Source organism: Schistocerca piceifrons, chromosome 4 (assembly GCF_021461385.2).
Source record: "Schistocerca piceifrons isolate TAMUIC-IGC-003096 chromosome 4, iqSchPice1.1, whole genome shotgun sequence".
Lineage (NCBI taxonomy): Eukaryota > Metazoa > Arthropoda > Insecta > Orthoptera > Acrididae > Schistocerca > Schistocerca piceifrons.
In genome coordinates this window covers 544,749,044-544,761,977 of record NC_060141.1, presented here as the reverse complement: position 1 = coordinate 544,761,977, position 12,934 = coordinate 544,749,044, and the positions used below count along the sequence as shown (strand labels likewise).

Genomic DNA, 12,934 nt, shown 5'->3' with positions numbered 1-12,934 from the left:
TAGCAGTGTCAAAAAGTGGCTGTTAAATTCGAAAATTTTCTTGGAGTTCTTGAAGCACTTCATTAATCACATTCCTCCCACTTGTTTTGTTCTGCTATTGATTCAGAATAGAAACTGGCATTATTTTTGTTACCTTTCCATCACACACCACTCAGATCTTACAGCTGTGTGATGTGTCCATGATTAGTCCTGTAACAATGGCTTGGAAAAGGAATATGAGAGACTTTATGAAAACTTGTGGTTACAAGCCTACAAGAGCGGAATTTTACCATCTGTTCAAGAAGTCCATGGACGAAACTATAAATCCAGCCGCCATCAAGAGTGGTTTTTCTAAGACTTAAGACTGGAATTTTTCTCATGAATAGAGATGCCATTCCGGATATTGCTTTGAAGCTTTCCCAAGTTCATGAGACCTTTAATGCTGGGCAAGTAGAGCTACCTGAAAGAACAGTAGATGGATGCATATCAGCAGAGCAAGAAGAAGCTGTTGATAATGTGCCACCTGAGATAGATGCATCATCAGATCAAACTGAAAATATCCAGGAGGAAATTAACATGCCTCTTCCAAAATCAATAAAATCATGGAGAAAGAAGAAACATGCAGCTACCTCAACCAGAGCTATTGCTGACGAAGGCATGTTGGTTGCAATAGGTCTAAAGACCGCTGAAGAAAGGGAAGCAGACAGAGAAAATGCCAAATCAAAGGGGAATGTTCCTGCAGAAAGGCAACAAGGAAAAGTAAGCACCTCAAAAGCTAGAATGGGGAAACGGCATGCGTGCGCACAAGAAGTTCCTGTAACAAGACGATGTATGTCTGTACAGAGAAGATTAATAAGAAATGTAGGAAAGGATGACAAAATTTGTTCATCGTGTGGTTGAAATTACAAAGATGATAATGATGGCCGAGAGTGGATTTGTTGTTTGAAGTGCGAGTGCTGGTTTCGTCTGTCTTGCCAAAGGCTGAAGGCGTACTGTGCTTAGTTCACATGCCGTTTATACACTAAGGCTGATTCTGACAAACTTGAATCACATTTCCGATTTTATGAACTAACTTCAATTACATTTCCGATTTTAAGATTTTGTATGACTGCAGTAATGAAATATTATTTATTTTTATGTTAAAGTATGTAATTAATTAATGGTACCTTTGATTACATTACTTATAATAATTTAGTAATAGTAAATACAGTAAGTGTTAACTGTATGGTGTGTTTGGTTACATTATATCATGTTCTGATAACTCAAAAGTATTTTTTTAGAATTATAACTGCTACTGCGAAATTACCCGAGTAGTGTTGTGAAATTGCCCAAGTTCTTATCAATACGGTAAGTCAGCACTACATTAAGAAAGCTCCTTTGTATCTGAAATTTAACTTCCAATAATTAACATTTATACCATCAGATTATACCACTTTTACTTATCATTTGATACAAAAATTTCATTTTAATATATTTATTTTAAATACTAGAGGCAAAAAACCTTAATACTGCGAAATTAGCAGAGTTTGCCCTATTTAGTTCTTTGTCAAAACAGTTTTTATCCTTTATTTTTGAATTTAACACTAAGAGACCAATTTCTGCTCATGACAGACAAAGTGGCCATTTCGCCACTCTGTGAAAGTTGAATTGTTTAAAGTACTGATTATGATCCTAAGGTAATTAAACTATTCTATTTATACTTCAGTAGCTGCTGACTATAGTCACTCTTTCCTGTGCATTCTCGGGCACTGCTACTCAGCATAAAAAATAGGAATTCCTTAGTCTGGTCATTTTGCCCCACTCTCCCCTTCCTGTGTCTGTTATCCAAGCTCAGTTTGATTTGGTACCTATCTGTACTACAGCCAATGTTATTTCCAGAAGTGGCAGCTCAAGGTACCACATTTTGCACCCTATATACCCCCCCCCCCAAAAAAAACACATACAGATTTAAATATGTGTCCTTCCTATTAATCTGCATACCCAATAATTAAAATTTCGTTATTTGTTATCCTTCCAAGTGGAAATTTGTCGTAAGGACTATGGGACCAAACTGCTGAGGTCATCGGTCCCTAGGCCTATGAACTACTTAATCTAACTTAAACTAACTTACGCTAAGGACAACACACACACCCAAGCCCAAGGGAGGACTTGATCCTCCGACGGGGGCAGCCGTGCGAACTGTGACAAGATGCCTTTGACCACGTGGCCCTTTCTAGCGGCTAAGTTGTAATGGCCAGCATTCCATTTTTGTTGTCTATTATTGTGAAACTGTCAGGCAGTGCCGTTGCGTGTTTCCTGATATTGGACGAGATTGTGATAATCTTGGTTGTGTTTCAAAGTGTTGCAACAAATCTTTCTCAGTTTATGAAGGTTTTACAGTTTCTACTCTGAAACTGTTTATTTGTATTGTGTTTCCAGTTATTTTCATATTTTTCTTGATCTGTAAACACCATCACTTACAAACGATAAATATGGATCATCTAAATCAGAATCCAACTTTCTCAGTCGTTCTTCATTACTGAAACCAGTCGTTATACGAAATTTACAATTTTATGACGTCCCAGATGGTAAGATATCCATTTGAGTTAAAACATTTCATGTTATACGATAATACTGATCTTACTGTTAGTAACAAAGCTAAATTATTGTTCAAGTGTACGATGGATATAGAGTGATGCTGAAATTTAATAATTAATAACCAAGTTCTAAATATGTTTTGTAAAAGACATCAAAACCTTTCAATAAGGTATTGTACCTGATTTCCTGCATACCAAGATCAACTCAGTTAAGAAGTACAAGTTAATACACAGAATAGCTAGAAATATACAGCACGTAGGAGTGCAAGTACCCATAGCTGCGACCATGACTCAACTGACAATATCTCCCGACACAAGACTGTATCTAGATCCCATTCAGTTCCAAGGTGTCCAATCTTAATTTTCACGAAGCTATCACAAAAAATATTTGAAACTTGTGTCATTTCTCAATGTCATCTCCAAGCTGCGGTAGACATCGTTACAAACTTGATGACATGATTCCACGGCCAGAGTGAACGCTTCTTAAGGAGCCTGTTTTGACTACTGGAAAATCGCTGCTGTAATAGCGACACAACTGGAGAATATGCAACCATGGAGTGTGTCTTTCATCGTTGCAAAAACTCAGAAATCGTTAGAAGCCAGTTAGGGGAATAAGAAGTAGAAAGAAACGACCTCAAAGTTGTTTCTGCGAATAAGGTTCCGAGTCAGGTTCGCCCAAAGTGCTGGTGCAATGACTTTCTGAAAGAGCATTCGTGTTGCCTTTTCTGGAATTTTTTCTCGCAATGCTTGGAAGAGCTTGTACTTCGTGACATCTTAATACCTCACACCTGTAATCGTAGTGTCCTTTGGAACACAGTATATAAGGGTTATGCCATCACTGTCCCGAAACATGGCCACCATCAGTTTTTCAGCGCTGTTCCTTATCTGAATTTTTTTATGTATGGTTACGAGTCTTTGTGCTTCCACTGACCTGACTGAAGCTGCAATGTAAATTTTTAATAACGGCATCCAACTCTCATGCATTGGCAAAACTGCTTTTAAGAAAGTCCCATTCATGCTGTTATCAAGTTTCAATCCAAATAGACACCATCCAAACAGACCTTGAAGGCCAACTGTACCGACCGGCCGCCGTGTCATCCTCAGCGATTAGGCATTGCCAGATGCAGATACAGAGTGGTATGTGGTCAACATGCTGTTCTCCTGACCGTTCTCAGTTTACGTGACCAGTGTCGTTACTTCTCAATCAAGTAGTTCCTCCATGGGCCTCATAAGGGTTGAATGCACCCCACTTGCCAACAGTATGCGGCAGACCCAGACTGTGACCCATCCAAGTGTTAGCCAAGCCCGACAGCCCTTAACTTTAGTGATCTGATGGGAACCGATGTTACCACTACGGCAAGGCCATTGTAATCAAATGTCAATACCGCCTGGCAAAATGAGATGCACGCAGGAGTGAGTATGTCCATCAAGCTTTCATAGCACCCACCTGGCGCACACTTTCCGCATTTTCAGGACATCATGCAAAATTGTGTGCACAAATACCAAGGAAATTCTTTCGCACTCAGTGACAGTCCTGCAAAACGACTGTATCCACTCGTGTAATCATGATATCAAACCGGTTACTGCGAGGCCACACTTTCGATTTGCTGTCACATGAGGTTATGTGTGCCGTACAGTGCTGCCATATGTATCATGTATACATAAAGAGTGTCTGCGTATTTTTAGCCAAATCGCATGTCTCTGTCTGCTCCTAGAACTGAAGGAAAAAACTGGAGCCATTAGAACGTGAACAGATCTTGTACAGGCAACGTGGCATCCACATCATAGGTTTCATCAACAAGCCGAATGCGACTGTGACTGCGTTATGAGCACGGCATCAGAGAATTGCGGAGCTGGCGGATGTGGCGAACAAAGGGCGTCCCATGTGAAACATTGCTGTATATGTTGGTGGCCTCATGGCACACGGCAAAAAGTGCTGGTAAATAACATACCTCTAAAATTTCTAAAAATCATTGGGGGAAGCGGCAACTAAACAACGGTTCAATTTGACCTGTAGAATCCATGACACTTTTTCTTGTTTGTTAATATTCTTTATTCAGCAAAAACACTACACACATAAATGGGCCGGTCAGAGTGGCCGAGCGGTTCTAGGCGCTTCAGTGTGGAACCGCGCGACCGCTACGGTCGCAGGTTCGAATCCTGCCTCGGGCATGGATGTGTGTGCTGTCCTTAGGTTAGTTAGGTTTAAGTAGTTCTAGGGGACTGATGACCTCAGCAGTTAAGTCCCATAGTGCTCAGAGCCATTTGAACCACATAAATGAAAATCTAATCATCACATTAAAAGTGAGTTTCTATTCTTCAGTGTCTTTGACAAATTTTCTTCTTCTACAACCGTTCAATTACGTTTTCTAAAGTTCAACGTTTGCACTTGATTAATCATATACAATATCTCTCCTTAAGTTAAAAATAATAGTGAAAATGCAAGTATGATACATGTCATGGCTACCACCTGTAAAGCGTACTATGTCGCAGTAGTACAGAAACGGTAACATCAGCCGCAACCATTACATATATATATATATATATATATATATATATATATATATATATATGTGTGTGTGTGTGTGTGTGTGTGTGTGTGTGTGTGTGTGTTCTTCCGAATGTCTTATGTCTCCGGCGTTTAGACTGCAGTGCGACAATTGTCATGGCTACCACCTGTAAAGCGTACTATGTCGCGACATAGTACGCTTTACAGGTGGTAGCCATGACAATTGTCGCACTGCAGTCTAAACGCCGGAGACATAAGACATTCGGAAGAACACCACCCTCACAGTCCCGAAATAGCAAGAACAGAAAAATGCGAAAACTAAAGTACAGCTCATTCAAGCAAGCTGCTGACAGGAATCAGATACAGAAGAATGGGACAGAAAATTGAGGGTTTACAGATGACGATCAGTTTAGTTTTGGAAAAGGTAAAAACAACAGAGCGTCAATCTGACGTTGCACCTTATAATGGAAGCAAGACTTAAGGAAAATCAGAACATTTCGTAGGATTACTTAAACGATAAAAAAAACTTCTTTCAATATAATATGGTACAAGATATTTGAAAAACTCAGAAAAATAGGTATAAGCTGCAAAGAATGAAGGGTAGTATGCACTATGTAGAAGAACTATAAGGGGGAACAACAACAATGGATAACCAAAAACAAAGGGCTCGGATTACAAATGCTGTAAGAAAGGGCTGTAGCTGTCCACCACTACTATTCATTCTATACATCAAAGAAGTAATGATGGGAATAAAAAAAGAGGTTCAGGAGTGGGGTTAAAGTTCAGAATGAAAGGATATAAATGATAAGATTCGCTGATGACATTACCATCTTCAGAGAAAGAGAAGGAGAATTATGGGATCTGTTGAACGGAATGAATAGTCCAATTTGTACAGGATATGGAATGAGGATAACCCAAAGAAATACGAAAGTAATGAGTCGTAACAGAAATGAAACTAACGAAAAAAGTTAACATTGAAATTGGTGACCACGGAGTCTGTGAAGTGAAGCATTTCTGCAACCTTGAATGCAAACTGACACATAACGGATGAAGTAAAGAGTACATAAAACGCAGATTAGGACAGACGAAAAGGGAATTTCTGGCCAAAAGAAGTATACCATCATCAAATATAGCCCTTAATATGAAGAAGAAACTTGTGAGAACGTACACTTGCAGCCCAGTGAAGTGAATCATGGATTGTGGGAAAACTAGAAAAGAAGAGAATCGAATTGTTTGCAGTGTGAAAGTACAGAATGTTGAAATTTAAGTAGACTGATAAAATAACAAATGAGGAAGTGCTCTGCAGAATCGGTGAGAAAAGGAACGTGTGGAGAACACTGACTAGAAGAGAGGACAAGATGGAAGGACATGTGTTAAGACATCATGAAATAACTGCCATGGCACTAGAGCAGCGGTGGCCAAGAATTGTGCCATTCACTGGCAAGAGTGCCACAACGCTCAACATGGCTAGCACATTACCCCCACCACCACACTATGCTGTCTGACCGCAAAGAGAGGGAAGAGGGAAAAACTGCGAACGCGCTATATTTGAATAGCATACGATTTGTTTTTATATTTCATATTTCTTAACAACACAGATCAAAAGCAAAACAAATTTTCAGTATTATTCTATTATTTTTTGTGCGCTGAAGATATAGTTTTTTTTCTGATACAAACTATTGGATAAAGAAAAACGCAGTCAATTTCACAGATTTTCGCACTCAGATTGCCACATAATCGTGTCTTATTTAGTTTCGTAATCGAGAAAACGTCTTTCACACACATGTTTTTCGAAAAACCTGAGAAAAGTAATGTAAACGTCCTAGATAGTTTTAATACGAAAGGTATTTGTCTTTAAAACGGGTATTACGTTGCGCACATGCCTGGGGGCGCTTTCAACTGAAACGGCAAACGGTCCCGAAAACAGCTCGAAAACAGATGTAAAATTGTCAGTGTCCTCAAAATGTTTAGAAAACTGTCCTTGTAATTCTTTCAGTACCACAACCAACTGTTAAAACCTCGCGTTTTCTTTAATGCCGGTGACCAGAGGGAACTCGTCTATTTTTGTCAGAATAGCTCCCTTCGGCAACACGATTTTCGTTTTAAATGCTTCCCCACTATATCAAAAAGAAGTTCTTTCTCACCCTGCAGCGTCTTACTGTGGGCAAGATCAAGTCCACTTAAAATTGGAGGTCTGGAATTCATTCCGGATCTTCTAATATTCGCTCCTTACAATCCTTTTTCCTTCATAAATTCAAAAATAGTCAGTTTGTATCGAAAAATCCTTCCAGGCATATCCTTGACTTAACCGACGTACTTTGCAGTAATAATTTGAAGTCTCCATATTCTTCATTCAGTTGCAATGAAATAATGCGTGCGACATCAGAAAATTTAGTACGCGTACCACCACTTTCTGCACGCGCTCCATGCCTGTAAAATTAGCACGAAGTGCTCCTGGACGTATAGTGTGGAGTCCTGCCCTCTCGTCGCTTGTAGGGTGCCTAAAGGATGCTGCGTTCTCAGAATGCTATACAACAATTTAAGCAAATCAGATTAATAGTTTTTATTACAATAAAGAAGACAGACAATACTTAACTCTGTATTTACAAGATCGTGTCGCAAGCAATGCGCGAAATGCAAATAAGTCAGAGTCCTTTGCTATATACACACACATCAAAAAAACGTCTTGCGTCACGTCGGTTCCGAGAGTTCCGGAACCTGTACAGAAAATTGGAATAGAGATCAACATAAACATCATTTCCGCCCTTTTTATTGCTCATGAAAAATTGCTGACCACTCTAGTCGAGCGATGTCGTTATCCTGAAGGAAGTCATTCACAAGATCTGCACGATGAGAGCACGAATTGTCATCCATGAAGACGAATGCCTTGCCAATATGCTGCCCATACGGTTCCACTATCGGTCAGAGGATGGCCGTTACGGGGCCTTCCATGACCACCAGCGGCGTACGTCGGCCCTATATAATGCCACCCCAAAACAGCAGGGAACCTCCACCTGGCTGCACTCGCTGGACAGTGTGTCTAAGGCGTTCAGCCTGACCAGGTTGCCTCCAAACACGTCTCTGACGATTGTCTGGTTGAACGGATAGGCGACACTCATCGGTGAAGAGAACGTGATGCCAATCCTGAGCGGTCCATTCGGCATGTTGTTGGGCCAATCTGTACCGCGCCGCATGGTGTCGTGGTTGCAAAGATGGACCTCGCCATGGACGTCGGGAGTGAAGCTGCACATCATGCATCTTATTGCGCACACACACACCCATGCCCGAGGGAGGACTCAAACCTCCGCCGGAACCAGCCGCACAGTCCATAACTGCAGCGCCTGAGACCGCTCGGCTAATCCCGCGCTGCTGTCAGGGTTCCTCCGAGTCAAAATCCGTAGGTTGCGGTCATCCACTGCAGTAGTCGCCCTAGGGCGGCCTGAGCGAGGCATGTCATCGACAGTTCCTGTCTCTCTGTATCTCCTCCTTGTCCGAACACCATCGCTTTGGTTCCTCCGAGACGCCTGGACACTTCTCTTGTTGAGAGCCCGTCCTGGCACAAAGTAACCATGCGGACGCGTTCGAACCGCGGCATTGAGCGTCTAGGCATGGTTTAACTACAAACAACACGAGCCGTGTACCTCCTTCCTGGCGGAATGACTGGAAGTGATCAGCTGTCGGACCCCCTCCGTATATATACGCTGCTTATGCATGGTTGTCTACATGTTTGGGCGGGTTTAGTGACATCTCTGAACAGTCAAAGGGACTGTGTCTGTGATACAATATCGACAGTCAACGTCTATCTTCAGGAGTTCTGGGAACCGGGTGATGCAAAACTTCTTTTGATGTGTGTATATGCAGCAAGTAATAAGGCCTTCAAGACAGCTGAATTCTGTAAAATTATTTGAGGAAGACTGAAGTTCGCACACCTCGATTCCTTCAGCGCAGTACATCGCCAACCGGCGTCGCGAAAGTGACCAAAGAATTGAAATGTGTGTTCTTATAGGACAACTATCCAAGGAGTTCCACCCAATAATATCCAAACAGCAGACTCTGTACGCAATTTATTAAATTGCCAATACTAAACTTTTAAATAACAACAAATTCATATAACTTACAGAACTTAACAAATGGTTAAAAGAGTGAGCTTTAAAAACAATAACGTTAGCTTGCCACCATAAAATCAAAGAATCTTTTACAATAGTGCTTTTAGAGTCCACGCAAAAGACAAAATCCAATAATAAGTTAATTTGGCATTACAATTTAAAAAGATTTATATAAAAAAAACTTTGAGAAAGATAATGGCTCTTGACACCATCAAATGAAAGATGCGCAACACACAACCAATAAATATAATAACAAAATAATAATTTGATACAACCAAAGGGCGGGGGAACTCCCACCGCAATCACAGGCGAGCAAGCTCTCAACACTTCGGAGCCTTCCCACTAGAAACGGTCCCCGAAATAAACTGCTGAGAGCTCCGCGACATGCCTCCCACAACTGCCCACCACTTACGCACCTTGGTTATGTTCTGTAACACGCGACAGATAATATCAACACAAGATAAAATTCAAAAATACAATATAACATCCCGACAGCACATGATAACCACGGCGCCGTTAACGCGGGCGCTCTTAATAAGTGCCGGAAGCCAACAGACACAAATCTCAATAAAAAATTCTCGCTTCTTAAAACGAAACAATAAAAGTCAAGCGCACATGAATAGTCAAACCACAGTCTTAGAAGTGCCTTAACGACACCAAGCGCAACTATTCCACCAAGTTTATAATAACACACTGAGAAATATACAGAACATGCCACTAAATGCTGTTACACAACCAAATTGACGAGATCGTGTTGTTCAGGTCCCAGAAGACCACATATACCAAGCAGCAGTAATTCACTATGTATATACTGTACAAAACCGCCCTTCTTAGGCAGACTTTATCCAACACATCGAATGCCAAATATACCATACATGAACTCCGGGCAGGACTCCAATTGAGCAGATAAGTTAGTACCAACAAATGTCGTAACGAGCAACACACATACAGCAAAAAGCTCCAACAACGCCGTCCCACATCAGAATGAAGTTGAGAAACCGCTGCTGGAGCTTCCAGGGCAAAATCTGACGAGCCAACCGAGCCCACACCCTAACCTGGCAGACGACTCCAAAATTCAGCAACTAGTTGTCTCCGGGCCAGGCAAGAAGAACAAGTACGCCGACTCCAATTAATCACCACCGCATGGCCAGCACAGCGGCGAGTCGCCTCCGCCCCAGACCACTCTGCTCATATTGCGAGGCACAACAACCTTAGCGCTAGTCACTAGCAGGTCAGGCAGAGCGAACTTCACGTTCCGTGCAATACCCGGAAACCGACTACCCTCTCGCTTTCCGCGGGCCACCGCAAACACACGCCAGCGACGTCATAGCAGATCGCCACCGGAGCGCCACCCGCACCAGGACAGCGAACTATAATCGATTACAGCGCGCGCTCTGAACAAGATCACAGGATAGCGGCGCGCGCCATATCAAGAATGTCATGTACATTCTGGCTCACCGTCAGGCGCGGGGCCGAATCAGTCGGCCGCCCCACGCTGCTGCCTCGTTATGTAACAGGAGATGTTTCCCGCGCTGGGTCAAGTCGCCTCGAGCTGGCCTCCGCTACGTGGTAACTAGAGGTGGGTCGAACTCGTTCATTCCCGTGAACTACTTCATTCTTTTCACTCTTAGCCGTGAAGCGTTCAAATGAAGTAGTTCATTCACGAAGTACGGAAGCCTGGCGAAGTTGCCCAGTTCGCCGCTCAGCCGCGGCTACGCTCGCATCGCCTCGCTCGTACAAAAAGCTTCGTAATACTTCATAATTTTACCAACAGATGGCCGAACTATGCAGTAACGTGCACGCAACGTTTTACGCTCTTACAGCGTCTGAGCTAACTTAAATAGAGCATGGTCGAAGGGGACAAAGGAAAGATAAAGCCTGTCACATATAAAGAAGGTATTACATTTAATCTTGCTCGACATTTTCTCATGAAGCGCCCAAAAAAGTCTTTATCTGCCAAGTGAAACATTATTTGTTGTATTCATGGACTGAAAACTAGGGCTACAAACGAAATGCATTCCAGTTTTATGTTCCTTTTAAAATTTAATCCAAAATAGAATGTGTATGTTTACCACTGTCACAAAGTCTATATATCTACGTTAGGTAATTATTCAGAAGTTTTCCTGTAGATTTTATTTTTGTTGAGAATAATAACCCTCCAGATTCAAAACAGTTTAAACTGTCACCTGCACTCATTGGTACGATTTCAGGTAAAATCCCTCTTTCAGTGTTATTAACAAACCTTTTATTTTCATGTTGGCTGTGCGTGCTCACACAGCCAGCCTCTTCGTTTGCATCTGTAATATTCATTGGTCCGCAAGATGTCAGGAAGCAGCTGACGCTGCCTTCCCCTCGCCCCTCACCTCCACAACCCCTCACAAACCTATCATTTCCCACAAACGCCGCGCGATTCGTCGACAGGCAGTAGAGGGGGAACTGAAGTGAAGAGAGAATGAGTGACGTAGCGCCGATGTAGTGAGAGAGGGGAAGAGAGTGAGTGAACTAGAAAGAAGTGTGGAGTGTGCCATCTGTGAAGAGTTTGAAGTACCAGTTCATTGAAATTGAGTGGTTAGTTCACACTTCACTGGAGTGAAGCGTTCATTTGAACGACTCATTCACGAGCTCCCCATCACTAGTGGTAACCCGCTTTTGCTGCGCACTGTTACGACGTTATATGGTTGAAGTATCAGACAAGTCAGAAGACGCAGCCTCTCTCCACCCCCCCCCCCTTCCAAAAAAAAAAACAAATCAGAACAAAATGAAACAGGTCCGGATGTAGCCGAGGAGTCGTTGTGTTGCAGAGGGTGCTGCGTGCGACCGCTGCCGTGCTTCCCGTTCCCGAACCCGCCGAACTGCCCGCCGTGCCAGCCGAGCGCGGTGCTGACTTGCAAGCCGCGGTGCTGCCCGCCGCCGTGCTGCCCGCCGTACCCTTGCCCGCCCCTGCTGTGCCCGCCGTGCCGGCCCAAGCCGCGCTGCTGCCCGCCCAAGGGCTGCCTGCCGTGCACGGCGCCCACCTGCCCCAGCAACCAGGTGTGCGTCAAGCCGCCGCCCTGCCCGCGGCCCTCGTGCACGCCGCTCTGCATGCCCGTCTACGCGCCGCGCGCTCCCAGGGTGCCGTGCGTCGACCAGCGGCCCCGCATCGTCAACGTCGCCGTGCACGAAGTCCGGCCCAGCTCCGCCCTCAAGTTCGTCTACTTCAACACAGCTCCCGGCCTGGATTTCTGCCAGCAGGTAAGCTTCAAAACTTATAAAATTACACGTTTTCCCATTTCAGTGGTTTTCTCCCAGTACTTACTGGCTTGACGCGTTTCGACAGCGTGCTGCCATCAAGTACCAAAAGTAGCGGTTACACGCGCCATTATTTACGGTAATGAGTAGTCGCAGTTATGTTACTGCCAATATTGCTGCAGTGCGGCCGCAATAAACAACTACACTCCTGGGAATTGAAATAAGAACACCGTGAATTCATTGTCCCAGGAAGGGGAAACTTTATTGACACATTCCTGGGGTCAGATACATCACATGATCACACTGACAGAACCACAGGCACATAGACACAGGCAACAGAGCATGCACAATGTCGGCACTAGTACAGTGTATATCCACCTTTCGCAGCAATGCAGGCTGCTATTCTCCCATGGAGACGATCGTAGAGATGCTGTATGTAGTCCTGTGGAACGGCTTGCCATGCCATTTCCACCTGGCGCCTCAGTTGGACCAGCGTTCGTGCTGGACGTGCAGACCGCGTGAGACGACGCTTCATC

General features: G+C 43.5%; 1 protein-coding gene across 1 annotated transcript in view; it reads left to right on the top strand.

Moving 5' to 3' along the window:
- Nucleotides 1-357: 357 nt before the first annotated feature.
- Nucleotides 358-12,934, top strand: part of LOC124795988 (protein diaphanous homolog 1-like) — a 39,084-nt gene continuing 26,507 nt past the window's right edge. The window contains exons 1-2 of the mRNA XM_047260069.1: nucleotides 358-776; nucleotides 11,972-12,401. Coding sequence (XP_047116025.1) covers nucleotides 358-776; nucleotides 11,972-12,401 — 849 coding nt within the window. The remainder of the gene's footprint in view (nucleotides 777-11,971; nucleotides 12,402-12,934) is intronic.